The sequence below is a fragment of the Drosophila bipectinata genome, chromosome XR, assembly GCF_030179905.1.
Source record: "Drosophila bipectinata strain 14024-0381.07 chromosome XR, DbipHiC1v2, whole genome shotgun sequence".
NCBI classification, from domain to species: Eukaryota; Metazoa; Arthropoda; class Insecta; order Diptera; family Drosophilidae; genus Drosophila; species Drosophila bipectinata.
Genome location: NC_091735.1, coordinates 21,607,809 through 21,627,458, shown reverse-complemented (window position 1 = coordinate 21,627,458; position 19,650 = coordinate 21,607,809). Strand labels below are relative to the sequence as shown.

At 41.8% G+C, this 19,650-nt stretch overlaps 1 protein-coding gene across 1 annotated transcript; it reads left to right on the top strand.

The window, feature by feature from the left end:
* Window positions 1-17,097: 17,097 nt before the first annotated feature.
* On the top strand, window positions 17,098-17,963 carry LOC108127197 (uncharacterized). The gene is made up of 3 exons (XM_017244110.3): window positions 17,098-17,357; window positions 17,420-17,629; window positions 17,694-17,963. Exons 1-3 carry the CDS (start codon window positions 17,279-17,281, stop codon window positions 17,810-17,812), a joined length of 408 nt encoding a protein of 135 aa, XP_017099599.1. The 5' UTR covers window positions 17,098-17,278; the 3' UTR covers window positions 17,813-17,963.
* The last annotated feature ends 1,687 nt before the right edge of the window (window positions 17,964-19,650 follow it).

The following is a 19,650-nucleotide window of genomic DNA, read 5'->3' as shown; positions in this document are numbered from 1 at the left end:
ATGCTGCGGCTGAGATGATAACGCCAGCTCATATAGGTAATAGCCGGGGCCATCGTCAGCGTCAGCGCTGGCGTCGCAGCTGCTGCGCAAGTGGCAGTAGCGACGCGGCGCAGTCGCAGTCGCAGCGCTGTCTTGGCTCTCGAACCAACAACAACAACAATAAAGCCCAGAGATCCAACAACAAAAACAACACCCCAATCCGAATCCGAAAACCGAAACCGAAAGTGAAGAAATTTCGTAAATAAAAAAAAAAAACAACAACAAAAACAAAGCAAGGTGCTCGAAACCGAAAAGGGACAGTCAGCGTATCCGTGAGATACACAGAGCTATAGAGATACCTGAGCTACAGAGATGCAGAGAGATGTTTTCCCTCTCGGCGATGACTAGTTTTGCAACATTTTCACATCGACACCGGGTCGAAGATACAATTTTTGGCAACCGAGAGTCTCGGATGCGAGAGTCTTGGCCATTCGGAGGTGAAGATCCTTGGGTCGAAGCCTTGGCCGAAAGCTTCCTCATGGCGCAACCCAGGAAACGGCCATGAGTTGCAACTTCGGGCGGCAAGTCGGGGGCTTACCAGACGCTAATGGCTTTTCAAAGTTAGTTTCAAGAGAAGCTTAGTTCATAGATCATAGAGGTCTAGCGCCTTACCCCAGCGTAAGGTTCTCCCCTCCGAGAGTTTTAATAGTCCTGCTCCTGCTCCTGCTCGTGCTCCTGCTGGGAGTAAAACAATGTCAACAAAACACTTGCCACAATGTCCGATATTGCCTTTTGTTTCTGTTCCCCCTGCTCCTCTCGGCAAGTGCCACTTCCCATACACTTGCCACCGCTGCAACGGTGCCCTCCCCCCCAGTACCAAAGTTGAGTCATAAAAGTGCTTCGACTCTCGACTGGTTGAAGAAGTTGCAGGCCGCTTGAGAGATCAAGTTTTGGCTGGAGGGGGGGGGGGGGGGGGGGGGGGGGGGGGGGGGGGGGGGGGGGGGGGGGGGGGGGGATTGGGGAGGGAACAGACTTAAGGGGCAGAGACTTGGCGGTAGATGGGCTGCTGCGGCCTTCGCGTGACGTGATTTCGCTTTCATTTGCATTTCTTGGGACACTCTTTTCTCTTCAGCTCTGACTCTGACTCTGTCTTTGGCTTTGACTTTGGCTCTTGCCTTGACAGCATCAGCATCATCATCATCATCATCATCATCATGATCATCTTCATGGTTATCTCAAGACTCTCCAACAGATATACTTGCAAGTAGGTTCCTTTTTAAAAATTAAAGCATTTCTTCCCCACCTTGCCACCTTCTCAGGCCAGACTGACTGTGGCTGTGACCCCCTTGCCTCCTGGCCAGGTGACTTCCCAGTGGCTGGCTGTTGCCGCCGCATTTGGACTTCCTGCTGTTGCATCTTGCGGGTGCCACTCGGCCAGCATGTGACCGACCGACCAACCAGTTGCAACAGCAGGCAGCCTGCAACTTACGTGGCAATATCTGTTGGCGGCATTTAAAATATCTCCATACAGATACATCTCCCAGATACATATATATCTGAGAGATTGTAGGCTGTAGGTATGATGCTTAACAAGCCAACTCTATAGGGTATTTTATAAATCGATTCCAAGACCCAAAAAGACCAGCTTTCCTTAAACCTTTTTTACTTTTTTTGTTTTCTGGCTGCTCGCAATTATTTGCGCTTTTACTTCCTCGAGTCTCGTGTTGAAGGCTACTTTCGTTTCGAGATCCACAAATGGGTGCTTCGGAAAGGGCCCTCCAGTCCGATGGGCGATAAAGTCACAAAACTGGAATGCACTTGCATTTGGTCCCCCTCCTCCTGGCAACTCATTTTGGAGATCAATCCGAAGAGTCCAATCTCTAAATTTGATGAAATAATCTTTCACAAGTCCAAAGCCCACACCATATTATGCCCCATTTGCAGACTCTTTTAAAGGAGATAATTTTTTTAATAAATAAACTTTCATTCCAAAACGAAATGAAAGCCAATTTCGGGGCTGGGCTGGGATGTGATAATTGCTGGCCTTGTGGCAGAACTATATCATTGATAAAACCGATAATCCCCCAATAACACCAAATCACCCACAAGCCAAGATCCAGAGCCAAGATCGTTAAAGGCCCAAAGATCCGCGGCCCAAAGTCACAGCCACGCACCAAAACAATTGAGAAAATATTCAAAGAAGTGAAATTGCATTCCAATGTCATGAGACGATGCCGTCTGAGGCTGTATATATATATATATACGATATAATATATGTCTGAGCTGTTGTTTTTGGACCTGCTGGTGATGTGCCTATGCCTCGCCCACATTTCGCCTCTGTTTCGGTTTCGGTTTCATTTTCTCAGGGCCCTGTGCGCAGGGGGGCGTGGCCCTTGGCTTCAGGTGTAGCAGTCGCACACAATTATGCGGGTCCAGTTCCCGAAATTCCCCCCTCTAGCCACCCAGCTCCCAGTCACCAGCAGTACCCTTGCCCATTCATCGCCTCATTCCAGGGCCCGCGGCGTCTCCACATCACCGCCGCTTTATGTCATGAGGCAGTTATTACGCAATCCGCTTTCTTTTTGCCGTTTTTCATTCTCCCGAAGACAGTAGTGGTACAGTGGGCCTCGCAATTATGAATCTTAATTAACACATTAGGGGCTATTGCTTACTTAGTTTGGTCTTGATGGAGGAGATCTTTTTGAAAAGCAAGTGAAGGAATTATGGCAGAGGGGTCCCGGTACTTCTTAAACATTGCTTCCTTTCACAAGGTCTTTGAATTCTATACTATACCATCCGATATATTTTATACCATAACATTATCCATCTCCTCTTTCATATATTATAATACTATGTACAATGTACCAATATAATAATATCTATCTATTATAATACTATCCAGTTACTAATATTCTATTCATCTTTTATAAAACTATCCATCTTCTATAATCAATATATTTATAGCTACTCTATATTTACTCTACTCTACTCTACTCTATATAGCTATTCTCTTATAGCTACTATATAGCATTAGCTACTCCATTATCTACCGTAATGCTATCCATCTTTATATTTCTACCAATATCACTATTTATCTAGTATTATTCTAACCTTCTACCCTTTTCTCTACCATCCCCTATAATTCATCCATATTAAAATACTATCCATCCATTGACCACTATAATACTATCCATTATCTACTCTATTATATACCGTAATACTATCCACCTTTTATACTATCTACTATAATACTACCTATCTTTTATAATACCATCCACCTTCTCTATTATCAACCCTAATACCATAACATTTAATTCATTATCTTCTATAATGCTACCCATCTACTAAATATCCATTATCCACTATAATACTATCCAATTACTATATGACCTACCATATTATCTATTATAATACTATCTCCTAAGTATATAAGTATGATATCTTCTATAAATCCACCCATTTCAGACACTCATGTTCCCCACTGTGCTCTGTCTACCATGACACTTGCCCAGTTGCCCCAGTATCTCCGATGGGAGATATATCTCTACTGAAGTATCTGAGTATCTGGGATTCTCGGCATCTCAGCATCCGCTTCTTGAGGGCGAGATCTGTCGGTCGGTCGGTCTGTCGGTCGGGGCCGGTGAGAAAGATACAAATGGAGACCTAAGCGATTTGCAATTTGTCATGCCGCGTGCCGTGCTCCAAAAAGCATTGATTGCCAGGCACAATTGCCATTTCCATTTCCAATTCCATACCATTGCCGCGCTTTCACATCCCAAAGTAAAGCTAAACCCAAACCCCAGGCCCCAGACCCCAAGACCCAGACCCACGCCCAGGGCTCTGTTTATTTCTGTTGCTGCGGCTGTTAGTTTTGTGACCGAGTCTCGCAATTCGCTTTAATTAATGCTAATTAAATGCGCTTATCGCCGCGCGACGGCTTATCAGCGAGGCCCCAGCCCTGGAACTCTAGCTCCGATTTGGGTTCGGAATCGGGTTTTGGCTCCCACCCACCCCTCTGCCGAGGCACTCCAACTCCCCAGCCATTCCATTTTCCGCATTACATTCGAACGCTTAATTTTATGTTAATCAGGTCCTCTTTCTTTTGGCTCCTAGCTCCTGGCTCCTGACTTCCTTCCTTGTACATATTTTTCCATCCGTTTGCCAGGACTAATGCAAATGAGTCTTGTCTTGGGTCTTGTCTACTCCTAGCTCTCATTTCTAGCACTTCCAATTCCATTTCCACATCCACTTCCACTTCCATTCATAACCGTACTTATGACAATCAAAAACGCAATGCAGAATAGAAAATTCATAAATATGTTTATGCCACCCGGCCACCCTGGCACCCTGGCAGTTGGCTTCCTAAGCGAGATGAGTTTGAAAAGTACTATACCCAGTACTATCACCAGTACTATAACCTACTGATCCACCCCTTCAAGGACGTGAGAGAGTCGCATAGTTAACGCATCCTCGCCAAACATTTTCCACATAAATATCTCGTTGATTAACTTTGAATTTCCGGGCTCTAAGCTCTAAGCTCTGGAGTGTGGAGTGTGTGTTGGGTCTGGTGTGTTGGTGCTGTCAACATTTGCCATTTCAATTTTGGCGCACGCATCTCATTTGCATTCCCAATAATGCCGCTGGAAGGAGGCAACTGGCAACCGGCAACCGGCAGCCGGCAACCGGGGCCTCATTATGACACTTGAGTTTGTCCTTAGACCTCCAAGGCTTAGTTCCAAAGGGCCTTAGTTCCCAAGCCACCCCACCCACCAGCTAGAAAAACTCATCAGCTCTAAGACCTCTTCTTAAAGTTTCTACTCAGATAGATAGTTGGATTAAATCAAAAGATATATCTTTATATAGATCGGATAGCTCATATAGATCTTTATAGCCATGATAGCTGATGGTTTATTGCACTTTTTCCCATGCCCATGCTTTTGCCAGACGGGCCATAAATTTCCATATTAATCGCCCCAAAGGTGTTAAACGCGGAAGCGCAACGGAAACCTTCAAAATAAACCTTCCCAGACCTCAAAATCAAAACGCAAAAAACCCAAAACGAGACGAGCTGAAGCCTCCTTCTCCCATTGCCCCATTATGCAGCTGCCCATGTCAATCACATTCGTATCTGCATTTGCAAATGTATCTGTATCTTGTATCTGTATCTGTAGCTGCGTATTGAGTGGCTGAAGCGAAAGAAATCGGCGTTTGGCGTGAGGCGCATCTGCCTGCCAGCCCGTATGGCAAGTGTAGGCCCTCTCGACTTTCACCCATTGCGCAAAATGGTCAAGAGTGGAGTGGAGTGGAGTGGAGAAGGGGGGGAGGGGCGAGTGAGCAGTGGATTTGGCTAGAGGAGTGCCGGCCATCGATCGGCGACTGTACAGTGAAATCTCCGAGACACAGACGTCCTAAAAAGGCTTCTATCTCTTGGAAGATCTAGATCTGAATATACCGGAAGCAGACCCCTAAGGTCCACTGCCCTTTGACCTTAAAAGTCCATCTTCTTAGCAGACCACTGTCTTCTATTTGATGAACTCAAATAAAGGTGCAATGAGTGCCCAACTAAGAGGCCTCTAAGCTCTGAAACTGTCGCCACTCTCACAACTCGCACTCGCACTCGCTTATGTCATCCGTACCGCCCAGCCGCTCCATCACCCATCACCCCCCCCCACCTGTCATCTGGAATCGATAATCGCTCACTGATCAGCTCCGGCCGTGTTTTCCAATTAACTTTCACTGCTCACCGTAACCGGCCATCGGCCAACGCCTCGAGGCGCCCTTCTCAAAGACTTCTGGCTTCCATTGCTCTCTCGGATTGCTTTCGATTAGCGGCAATCAGCCAGGGGCGTGGTGGTACCTAATCGCAGACAGCCGGAGTACCACCCATTGTCCGGTTATGAGTGGACAGGTAGGTGCCCAGCCGGATGCCTTGTGATTGACACTCGACTCGGTTCAATGGGGCGCCAGGGCGAGTCAAACCGAGCTGATCTCATGTGGAGATGGGAGATGCCCTGAGATCGGCATATATGAGAACCGGCGGGGTATCGCCCATCAAGTTGGATACCCAATTGAGATGTTTTTTTTGTCTCATTTATGGACGGAAGTTATTGTTGAAAGACTCGAATGGATAATTGGAAAGAAAATTAGCCTGGCTTGGGAGCTATCAGATGAAGCCTGAAGTTAAAGCCTCTTTTAGTTTTTGAAAAACGTTCACTTACTGACTTTCTCATTAAATCTAATCTTTGCATTTCTGGTTTAAGATCTCAAGACTTCAATAGACCTTCTCCGGGCACACGCTCTTGAACAAAATGCCCACCCCGAGTACAAATCCGATTTACTTGAGCTTCGACTTTGGGTTAATTTTCCAGGTATTCTTGGTCCAACATCCCAGATTCTGATTCTGATTCTGATTCTGGCCTTTGCCATTGTTCCGCCATTTGACTGATAGAAATTGAAAGCCAAAGCCCACACACAAATAGCCGGAATCCGGATTCCGGACTTGTAGTTTCTGGTGACGCACCGACATTTGGCCCCAGCCACCAAAATGGTGGAGCATCGAAAAGCATTCCATCGAGCTTGACTTCAATGGACAGTGGTTATGAGGGAGAATCTAGATCATAACGATTTAGTTAACCTAATATGATAATTAAAATTTTCAAAAATAGTTTTCCCCAAAAAGTTATCCTCCTCACCTTGTTACACAATTTGAACCTCTCGTTTAGCTACCGAAGCACTAATATAAAACTTTCATTCTATATATATATATATATAGTACATATAAAGTAATTAACCAAAGAGCCAATTAGTAAGTGCTGGTAGAGATGGTAGTTTTTCAAACAATAAACCACTGTGCGGAAAACTGGAGTGTTGCTGTCATGGCAACTTGTTCTACAGAACTGCTGCTGCTGCTGCTCAGTAGCCGATTATGCGCCGTGTGCATTGTGCTTGATATGTCATAAGCTTGTTTGTTTGCCCAACATCCAGCATCCACCATTCAGTATCCAGCATCCAGCATCCAGGCTTTGGCTGCAGTTCAGCTTGAATACTAGCCTGAACTCCCCCATCCCCATCCCCATGCCCATTCCGGGGCCAGATTCCGGGCCGAGCTTGAAAAGATGGAGAAGAGTTGGGCGCTGGCAACTCATACCCAACACACATGCGAATATTGTTTACCTCTTATTATTATTATTTTGCTTGGTTTTCGCAGTTTTTTGTTGGTAATTCGGCGAAAGTGCAAACAGCATCAGCATCACCACCAGCAGCAGCAGCAGCAGCAGAGCTCTCGAAATGTGCAAATACCTTCTCCATCACCATCTCCACATCCACACACATCCATACACATCCAGCATGCAAGCCACCATCCGCAAGTCAACAACCAACACGGAGCAGCCACTATCCAACTATCCAACTATCCAGTACCGTATTACCACTAATATTTGGAGCACGCAACTGGGGCGGGGGGCAGGGTATGGATATATATGTATATAGTATGGAATAAGGGGTGCCGAAATCAAATAACATTTACCATAATTACACAACAACTCGACTATATTTCTGCTTATTTATTTGCACACTCGCACTGCCACTCGCATCACAACCTCCTGGCTATGTCTTTCGATCGCCTTTGTGGACACGCCCTGTTTTCTGCACTTTCCTACCACTTCCCTACCTCCTCTCCCCGCCAGCCTACCCCCCCGCCTTTCTTTGCCACATTTTTGCGTATGCAAATATTTTCATATCTCCGTATCTTAAGGCACTTCCGCACCTTTCGCCATGCGAGTGCCACGCGAATGCCCTTGCCAGGCGCACTTTTGGTGCACTTTTCGGGCACCAGAATGTATGTGGCCGGTGGTTCAATATTTGCCTGGCACTTTACACACATACTCCATATAATATGTGTTTGGAGATCATAAAACGACCTAGTTTATTAACGGAGAGCATATTCCAATGGGGATGAGTTTCTGCCTTTAATTCATGGACTTGGCCTTGATGGAGGGCTAGTGTCCAAGAAACTTCAAAAGCTTTTAAAAGCAAAACATTTTTAAGATGTAGGTCAGAATTTCTTTTTGATATACTGCCTTAAAATCGTATAAATATGACCCGAGATATAAACTCTCTTTGTAGGACATATGGAGGATACCTCTGTGGGTTTCTAATATTTTCCAAGACTCCCTTAGGAAAGATTATAAAAAATGGACAAAAAATTGTAAATTAGAATATTAATGCAGATTAAGGGGTGAGTTCCTTTATGGTTATTTTAAGGTATTCCACTGACCCGGATAGGGTAAATATTTCCAAAGAAATAGACTATGTGCTGGGTACTCTCTGAGTAGTACTAGGCGCTCTTCACCCTTTCAAGGGTTCATATAGAAAAAATTAATAAAAAAGGTATCCATAATTTTAAATCCAAATTTTAATGCAGATTTATGAATTGAAAAACGATTCTTTTGGGGTATATTCCTTAAAGATCGGACATATATTACCAAAGATATGCACCAAGTTCGGAGTCATATGCAATATTACCTGGTTTCCAAAATTTTCTCAGGAAATGGACAAAAAAAGGGTTACAAATGTTGTATTCGGATATTGATGCAGAATTATGAGGAATTAAGTCACAATTATTTTAAAGTATTCCGTTTTAGAATTGAATAAATATTTCCAATGATATGAACTTTATTCTGAGTCATATGGATATAGCCCGTGTTTTTGAAATTTAAAAAAAATGTATCAAAAGTGGGACATTCTATTTGAATGCAGATGAATGGGGAATTTAATCGCCATTTCTTTAAGGTATATGGACTCAGTTTTAGGTTATATGAATAGAACCCTTATTTTATTATTTTTTCTTTATATTCGATGCCAAAAATTACAGATTCTTGATGCATTTTAATGGATAACTAATCCACGATTAGTACCGCCATAGAAATATTTCCAAAGAGATGCCAAAAAATGCCATTCACGTAAAAAATGTACTATTTTCAAGGTCAGGGTATGCAAATTTCGTACTTCTTGCCGCAATACCTGCCATCTCCAAGTTGCCGGCAACCTTACTATTGACTCTGGGAAGCTGCACTTCCCCGCTTCCCCCATCTGACGGGGTGCAAAGTCTTTTGCTATACTTCCCAGCCCTCGGATGGCTCGACACGCTTTCCCGTCGTCGGTTTTATTTGTATACCTGTTGTCTGTTTAGACTTGGTCTTGGTGTTCGTCTCGGGCATAATTGAAATGCAAATATCGAAATAGTTGCAGCGACAACACCGAAAATACACCAAACTAAACAGATAAAGAAAAAAAAAAGAGTATAAATAAATAAATCGGGGCAATGGCAAGTGCCCGCCCGACTGCAACTGCTCATATTTTGTCAGCAGCCAGGAGGGGACCCGGGGACCTGGAGACCTGGGGACTTGGGCGCTTGGATTTTGCCCAACTCACCAAACTCACTGAAACCCCAATCTCAACCTCATGATGCAATTATCCACAATGGGCCACTTAACACTTGGGCGTGATCGGATCAACAGAAAACAAGGGGTGCATAAACGGAGATGAGATCCGATGATGTCCGGATTAAGCCACACAAAAAAAAAAAAAAACATAGGGTCTAAACTGGTAGATAAACGAAAGAGATTCGCTTGGCATGGTACTTCTTCGAGTGATCCCCGGACACCTCCCCCTTGGTTGCCAGTTTTGTGATTCAATTGGCCAAGAGGAAAGTGCCGGTAATCAGTGGCCAGCCAACGAAAATAATGTGGAAAAGTTAGGGGAGCAGCAGCAGTCATTTCATAACGATGAGGTAAGTGAACAGAAAGATGTTACATTCCAGCTAGCTAAGAGAGGTGGTGGGGGAAAATGAGTTGCTTAGATTGAAGCTGAATGATAGCTGAATGTTAATGTTCGAGCATTGAACACAATATTAATGGAGGGCTGAAGACAATGTTTTAAGGAAGATGGCTCGAAGGACCAAAAAAGGAAGGAATTAATTTCTAAAATAAATCCAGTCTTCTTTTTAATAATTTAGAAGACTTATAATTTAATTTACGATTATAAACCCGATAAGACTTTTGCAAATTTTAAGCATTTCCCTAAATAAATCTACTCTCAAGTCTCTCTCATAATTATAAAATATTAACCCAATAGCCTTTTTGGCATTTTCTTTTAAAACTATACTTTAAACCCTTCCTTTATAAAAATCCAAAAACAATGTTTCCGAGGATTTGTCTCGAAGGACCAATTTTTAAGCAATTCCCAAAATACATCCACTTTCTCACAATAATAATTTCCTAACCAGATGGCACTTTCTTAAGCTTAAATGAATTTGTCTCAAAGAATCAAATATTTAGAAAAATTCCTAAAAATAAACAACTATCATGTCTTGAAACACCGCTTTGTAGCTTCTTGATAGGCATTATGTCATTACTTCATTATATCATTATATCGTTCACAATGAAATTATGATTGTGGGTCGGTCGGTATCTCATTCTTTGGAGCTGGCTGGTGCCCTGACCTGCACTAAGTGCTTTTTATTTTCAACCCGCAGACCCGACCCTACCGACCAAAGTAACCCCGCAGATGGGCGACCAAGTTACGCAAGCAATTGTTTGCCCTCGTATCGATTGTGCGACAGGGTTTTGCATAATTTTATTGGCCCTGCATTGGGGGCAAACAATTAAGAGGCAAACAACAAAACACTGCCGCGATGACAACAACATGGCTTGTTGGTCAATTTCGTTGTGTTGACTTTGTAACAACAGCAGCAGTAGCAGCAGCAATGAAAACGAGCAACAAACAAATCGGCAGCTGCCAACAATAGTTGGCAAACAAAATTATTTAGACGCCCGGCTCTCATAATTTCGTATCCGTGTTTCCACTTTCAAGAGATGGCATCGGGCATTTGCTATCTGTTAGATATCGTGTGCGTCTCGTGTCTCGTAAATCTGCAAATCAATTTCACCCAAGTTGCATATAAATTTCTATGTTCTCCCCAGCTCTTTGGGCCACGTCCTTCGCCTCCAAAAAAATGTATATATGTATATATAGAAGAGACTTTGAAGAAACTTGTGCTGTTATCGGTGACCGTAAAAAACACCCAAGTGATGTCATATTCAAGTTCTACTGCCCAGAGTGTGTGTGTGGGTGTAAGTGGGTGTATCTTTGTATCTTTAAGTCTTTGGTAATTAAAGATACATTGAATGCCATTGAAGGAACAAAAGGCAGTTTAAATGGCAAGTTGTGAGCTCCGAAAACATAATTATTAAGAAGACGAGTCCCGATTAGTTAAGAACTTTAAACTGTTTTAAACTCACTCACTCTCTTGATTATTTTCATAATTTAAAAGACTAGTTAAGGTTGTTGAAAGTATCCAAAATTAGGAACAATTGCGGATCAAGTTTTGGGAGACAAGCGACGGGGCGGCCATGGACATGGTTGGCATTTCATTAGCCAGAGAGTAGAGTTGTAGTTGCCAGGCATCAGGCATCCGGCTTTTGTTAAAGAGTATCCTTCATAAAAGTGCGTACAAATGAATCCTGTGACTCCCTTTATAGTTCGCCAGAGGCCCCCGGGCAGATACTTATTTCGTAGAAAGATACGGGGGCGGCATTCATTCTTTAGTCCCCCCCCATTCCCCAGAAGAGTTGGTAACCAGCAACACAGCAGCTACCAGTTACCAGTTCTCGTCTAAGTAATTAAGCCAAAAAAGTATCTCGTATCCATGAGGATAACCCACTAGAACCGCACAGACGAGTGAGAGTGCGTGTATCTTTGTATCTTGGTATCTGCATCTGGAGAGTTGGTCTGGAGTCCCTCCCTGGCGCATTTGCATGCTTATTACTTATTCTTTATGCCATTTGTTTGTTTGTTTGCCAGGATTCCTCATCGTTGTCGTCGTCGTCCTGGCCCTGGATTCGACTCCTCGTCGCTTGTCATAATTCTGAGCATTTAACATGTTTCTCTTGTCCAAATTGTCAGAGTTGTCAACTTGTTTATTGCATTTCAGTTTGTCAAATAAGCTAGCCAGCCATCTAGGGCACCCTGATCTCGATCTCGGCCTTCTCACACTGCCATTTCTTTCTTTAGGTATTTTTCGTCCAGTGCAGTTCTAAATGGGTTTGGGGTTTGGGACATTTTGGGTACGCACTCGGATGTCTGATGTTGGATGTCGGATGGACAGGCTTACGGTCGGCTCCCCCAACGTGCGGAAACTTTTCATTGACGTTGATGAAGTTGGTGCTGCTTTTGTGGCTTTTGCATTTTATAGAAACTGTCAAATAATAAAGCTTATTTGCATATTTTTCGCAGAGCAACCTCGTCTTCTTTTGGCTTAAAACTATGTATGTATGTGTGACTCACATTTAAGTTTTCGTATCTATTATCTGTATCTGTATCTATATGACCATCTTAAAGCTTACGAGCATAAATTTAATTACAACTCAATAAACTCAGAAACTTGAAACTTGATTTTTTTTTATTGAAAATATAATTTAATTTAGTGGCTGTTATTGTTATTACTTTTGTTGCTGCCTATTATTTCATTTTAATGTCGGCATATTTGCATTCTCACAGCAAATAACTTGTGTCAATATTACACTAGCATCAGCAAAAACATAAACACAAGCGAAACACAGAACAGCAGAACTTTGGGGAGCGTATCCCCTCGTATTTGGATTTGTGATCCAAACAACAAAAATCAAAACAGAAACATATCCACTGGCGGAGTAAACAATAAAAAACAAGGAAAGATGACTGTGATAGAATTTCACGACTACATGATACCTGGTACTGATCGTTTTTGGAAGTTTGTTAGATAATTTTGGAGGCTTTGGGTAGAAAAATTTAAAATTCTGTATAACTTTTCCGAAAATAGTCCGATTGGGCTGAATTTTTAGTTCCTAGATAGGCTAGCTTAGATAGTAATAGTAATTTGTATTATGTATTTTAGAATTACTATTATTCTTACTAGAATTCTTACTTCTTACTATTAGTAAACTAGTAATAGTTTGGCATCTAAACTTGAATGGAGTGGGTATTGAAGAAGTCTTTATAGAAAATATTATAGATTTATCTCCAACAGTATCTGATATCCAACGCGTTTATACAGCATTTCCGCGATAGAATCGTACTTTGATTTCTATTGAAATTGATATTTTAATGAAAAATTATCATAAAATATGTGTGCCACAAATCAACCAAATATTCAGCCTTAAAGAGCTATAGCTTTCTATACTGCTCTATTTTTGTAAAGTTCCACTTTTCGACATTTGATACTTTTGTTAAAATGCATCAATATATATCCATATTTCCCCTCCATATTCTCATAAACATAATATACCCTTGTACTCTACCAGTACTTGGTATTAAAGAAATAAAACAAGAAAGGAAAGCTAACTTCGGGCGGAGCCGAAGTTTATATACCCTTGCAGTTAAAACCGGATATATATCGCAAACATCGGATATAGTTGGCCGATCCTTATGGGAATAGGAATATATAATCCAATTTATTACAATACAAAATCTAAAAAAAGTCCCAAACTTCTATCTTCAAAAATACGAAAGTTGATATTTCTACCGAATACCATTTCCGATCGTTCAGTTATATGGCAGCTATGGGATATAGTCGGCCGATCCTAATGAAATTTGGTAGGTTGGATCAACTGACCAAGAATTAAATCTGTACTAAGTTCCAGCTTTCTATCTTCAAAAACACGAAAGTTGGGTCATTTCCGATCGTTCAGTTATATGGCAGCTATAGGATATAGTCGGCCGATCCTTATGAAATTTGGCATGACGTAATGTTTTGCCAAATATAGCTCACATGTCAAATTTGAACTCTCTAACTCTAAAAACACCAAAGTTATACCATTTCCGATCAATCAGTTATATGGCAGCTATAGGATATAGTCGGCCGATCCGGGCCGTTCCGACTTATATACTGCGTGCAAAGGAAAGAAGGGTGTGTGCAAAGTTTCAAGACGATAGCTTTAAAACTGAGAGACTAGTTCGCGTAGAAACAGACAGACGGACAGACAGACGGACAGACGGACAGACGGACAGACGGACAGACGGACATGCTCATATCAACTCAGGAGGTGATCCTGATCAAGAATATATATACTTTATAGGGTCGGAGATGTCTCCTTCACTGCGTTGCACACTTTTGACCAAAATTATAATACCCTCTGCAAGGGTATAAAAACACACTCTAATAATAACAATAACAGACATCATCTGCAAAACAGCTACAACAAACATCATCTCTAAAAGCAAAACAAAACATTTCTAAAATGTTTATCAATTTTTTTTTTGTTATGCATACTTTGTATTATTGTTTGTCCGCAAATTGAGTTATTTTCAATTCAACATTAATTAGGACATAATTAAAAGGAGTTGTTCGGTTGCGCATTTGGATTCTTGTGGCAAATTAATTCGATTTGCAACAGTACTTGCTGTTGGGGCATGGATCTGGGTCTGGACTTGCATTAATATTCAAATAATTCCTTTCCAGATTTGAATCGAGGATTATTTACAATTCATTGTTAATTATGAAATAATGAAGCCAGCTTGTTGATTTAGATTCTCATGATAATTTTTAATTCGATTTCAAATATTGCCACATCTCGCTCTTGCCACCAATTGCCGCGTAATTTTATTATTTATATTCACAGTTTGCTTGTTAAATATTTACTCCATTTTTGGGGTTACATTATTAAAATTTGTATTTTATTTTTAATTTATGGTTGCAGTCAGCGGCATATGGCAGAGAAAAATAAATCAAAGCACCCACAAAATATATATATTATATTTTAAAATAAATATCGAACTGATGGCAAGTGGCAAGTACCACCCACCTGACCTACCTCCTCCCCTTACACTATCTAACCAGAAAGGCATTTCTGTTGCGGCATCAATTTTTGTGGTTTTGCTTGAAAATGCCCCAAACAATCGAAGAGAGGGGGAGAGGGGGAGGGGTGGTTACAGGTGCGGTATTTGGGCGTGGCATGTGTTTAATTGAGGTCACCAGCGTTGTCGGATGGCTGGAAAGTCGCCGCCGATTGCCGGAGGCGACAATAAGAAGCAGAAGTGACCTGTTTACTTGCCAGACTTGTGAGCTGAGCTTCAAGATACAAATAGAGAGAAAGAGAGAGAGCTACACAGAGAAAGGGAAAGAGAGAGAGAGAGAGTGAGAAAGGGGGGGGGGGGGGGGGGCAGAGAGAGGGAGGCAAATTCCAGTGAAATGAAAACCAATAAATAAGCCGAAGCGAAGATGACGACGGCGGCGATGACGCGCGTGGTAAAAGTAACGCGCGGCCTCTGCGGTTACGTCACACCACACATCTAGCAGATACATTAAGATCGACACTCGAAAAAAAAAGAGTATAAAATCGAATAAAAAAATATAAAGCCAAGAGATTTATATATATCAAGCCTTATTTTCCAAACTATTTAAGATTCTTTTTCTTAAAAATGAAAAAATATTTCTCTCAGTGCAAGTATCGCTGAAATATGTGACATTTTTTGGGCTTTTTTTTTGGCTGTCTGCTGCACTTATACTTTAAGATACACGGCCATAGATACGAGGGCCTTTGAGGCACAGACACAGCCGGATATAGGCACAGGTAGAGATATATAGCTCTAGATACAGATACAAGTGCGTGCAGACTGCAGAATGCCTGAAATGCCTTCGCCAGGGGATTACTTTTTCTTCGTTTTCTTGAAGGCTTAGACTTCAATCAATCTGCATCCGTAAAATGTATCTTAGAGAGTGTGTATATGGATGTACATATGTACGTGTGGCTGCCACATCTGCAGCAGGTGATGACACTACTTGTGTAATTTTTTGACTGCTATTTGGACATGACAAGCGGATTTGCATCAGAAACGTGCAACAAATTTACAAGATAATCAACTAGTGCGAGTGTATAACAAGATACACGTACTCTACAGATACAGATACAGATGCAAATGGAAATCAAAGTTAGGGGGGGAGGGGGGTACTGATGAACATTTCATATTTGTTTCGCAAAAGGGCCTTGAGGCCTTGAAGCTTTTTACGCTCGCTTTCATCTGCATTCAAAATGCGCCAGCTCCACTGACCAGGCCAACTCCACTCGACCAGGCCAGAAGCAGCTGTCTGGGCCAGTTAATTAAATGAAATTACATCTGGGAGCCATTTCGGTTTGGTTTTTTTTTGGTTTTTTTTCAACTCGATGGGGAGATGGACTTTCGCCCAGTTACTTATGCATATATACACTGGGCCAAGGAACCAGTCAGTTAGTTGCAATTGCAGAGAAAGCCAACCTAGAATGCCATATCGCCAGCCATATCTCCAGCCACATCGCTTATATGTGGCTTAGATCACCTTGCGCCTCTTATAGCCAATTATGTGCCGCGCCAGAGGGAAAGGGCTTCTCATCAAAATGAAACACTTTTACTTTGCGTTTCGCGTTTCGCTTTAAACGATTAAACGGACAGAGTTAAAGGGGTTTTTAGGGGGGGATTACAAACTGATGTTTGTTTTATGCGCATAATTCGAAATTTATTTCATGTCTTATTAATTTTACATAAGACGGAGATGAGGTTGCTTCCGCAAGTCTGGGAAAAATACAAAATGAAGCGATGAAGACCTAAAAGCAATTAACAGCCAAAGAGATGAAGTGGAAAAAGTAAAAGTTGAAAAGGTTGCACCAGCAGCAGCAGCAGCAGCACTAGCACTAGCTGCAGGTGTCAAGGTGCCATCTCTATATAAATCTACTACTTTTTGGATTGAAATGTGTCAGAGACATAAAATCAAATTTCGGTTGCAAGATGCGTGGGAGTTTTCGGCCAAGAGTTTTGCCAATCAACGTGTCAATCGGAACCGAATCCGAATCCGAATCTAAATCCCATCAAATTGCCTTCCAAACAATGGTCTTTAGCTCGACTTGAGCACCCATAACTTTCGAACCAAGTTTTTTTTTTTAGTTTTTTTTTTTTTTTTTTGGTGGAAAGCTGAAATCCGAGATTCGAGACTCGAGACTCCAAGAGCATCAACTGCTTGTCAGTTGCTTTGTTGTCGAGCCACCTCAAGAGTCATCAAATCAAATTATTTATGAATTTGTCACTGGCCGAAAGCGAAAGCCGCCCAGACAGAGCCGCAGAGTCAGAGTCAGAGCCGGAGTCAGAGCCATCCGCCCATTCAATCGATCAGTCAGTCGTAGTGTCCCAGTAGTGCCATCTACTCCGACGATCGTCGACGACATATAAAAGTTTCCTTGACTGCAGTCGAAGGCCGGCAGCCCCAGCATAAACATCGTTATTCCGCCAAAGAATGTTGCGCATACGCAGTGTGGTTCTTTCCATAATAGTTATGGCCCTAACGCTAGTAGCTGCCAAACAGGATACCACAGGTGAGTTCTTATTACAAATATATCCTCCTCAAAACTCAACTAAGAGTATAAATCCTTTCCAGCTCGTCAGTTTGGTGGCCAGGGCTTTGGTAATGGCCTAGGATCTGGTGTGGGAACTGGAGCGGGCTTCGGTCCCGGTGCCCTCTATCCTGGTGGCCAGGGTGGCTATGGCCCCTCGCCCCAGCAGCCGGGCTGTCCTCTGTGCGACTCCTCCGTCTACAGCTACTGCTCTCATAAAATGGTCCACGATGCCTGTTGCTGCGACTTTCCAGGTATAGCTACTATAGTCGTCTAGTAGTATATGATTTTTTTATTAAAAATTCTTTTAAATTCCAGCCTCTGCCCCTCAGTTGCGACCACCCCAGTGCTCGTTCTACGACTGCTCCCTGCTCTATGCCAAGTCCTGCTACGAGCACCTCCTCATCAGGAACTGTTGCTGCAATAATCCCTACTAAAGCTTACACTACTCTTACCCATGATTTTATTTATTTAATAACTTTCTTGTAATTTAAGCCGACACTAAATACAATTAAGTAAATTATTTAATTCCTGTTTTGTTTAATGTTCAGTCGTATTATGGGAGATGAGGATTATTTCCCCAATAAAGTAATACCCCGATGGTATTTTCCTTCAAATGTCACACAAAGTTTGTGTTTTAAATTGATTTTCCAACATTTTGTGATTCTAACTATTTACATGGCCAACATTATTTAATTATAGCCTAAGCTGTGACTTAAACACATTCCCTGTTTTGGGGGGTTCTGGGATTCTGGGCCATGGATTACCGGGCATTAAAAATGTGTCCAATTAATTCATGGCTTTTGTTTTCATTTCACCTGGCCGATGGTGGCTCATTTATCAATTGATTATTGTTGTACTATATATATGTACAGTATATCCTACATACATAGTACATGCTATTAGCATAATGAATGTTTTCTCTCCAGATTAATTGATTTTTAATACGCAGCTATGATCAGCATACACACCTTGATGCTTATGCAGATACAATTTTGTTGTTGTTATTGGTTTTTTCGATAGTTTTTTTTTATGTTATCCCATTATCTAATCCCAAATTATGTGGCTTAATAAATTATTTACGAAAAAATATAAACATCGTATATTTATAAATGAGAGATAATAGCGACGAATTCCAAATGCTTGCCCAAGCAATAAAATATAAAAACTTTCCATTTACACGCACATTTAAATATTAATTAATGAATTTAAGCATAAACACAACCAATTGTCTATAAATAGGTTGGGCCCTAAAAAAAATATAAATACGAGCAATGAAAAATCATAAAAATAAACAAAAGAAATACAAGCGCGAATCCAGAAATCCAGAAGCGTTTGTTGTTTTTGTTTTTTTGGCGATTATTATTGGAATGATGATAATAACAACCAGACCCAGTCCCGGCTGCGAATCCAAAACTTTGTCGCTTTCTTCAGCCCCTTTCCATAAATCTTAAATTATAAAAAATAAAAACAAAAAAAATACTCGTAATCCACAGACAGCCACAACGGGAGGAGAGGCAGGGAGCTCCAAAAAAATTCAAAATCCCTGGCAGAGCAAGAAATATTAGCATATTACATAAGAATTTTCACTTTCATTTAGTATGAAGAGGCTCTTCTCCCCAGTGCCCTCCACTCCACTCTGGCATAGTCGATGATTCCATTCCGAACCATTCCATTCCATTTCGCGATGACGATGACGAAGGCCAAGACTTTGGCTCTCGCAAATACTTTTTTTCTTTTCTTTTTTTTTTTTGCTTGATTAGCATAAATCTCTATATTAAGTGGCACCATTTGCCCCGCCACGCCACGCCTCGCCGATAAGAAGAGCGGCAGTGGACAGGCGGCAAGGCCACGGCTGAGGCTGCGACTACGGCTGAGACTGAAAGCCGCTTTCTCCACAGCCTTGCCACAGGGTATTACGAAATCCGAAATGCTCTCACGTCCATGCCGGGTCTACTAAATACTCGTAAATTAGATTTATGCTAATCTTTGAGGTTCGACTTGGTTCGATTTTGTTTCCATTTTTTCATTAACTATCGCCCTTATTAATTAAGTCGAAAGGCTGTGACTTTAACTCTTGTTTGTGTTTTAGATTTTCTGACAGAAAGCCACACGTAACTTGTTTGTTTTTATTTTGAAGATTGAAACTATCCATCCATCTACCATCTTGGGTGTGTCCATCTGTGGGAATCTCTTTAGGGGCTATAAGGACTATAAACTAAGCCTCTGAAAGAGAAAAACCTCTGGTATATGGTGGTACTACTATAATATACTA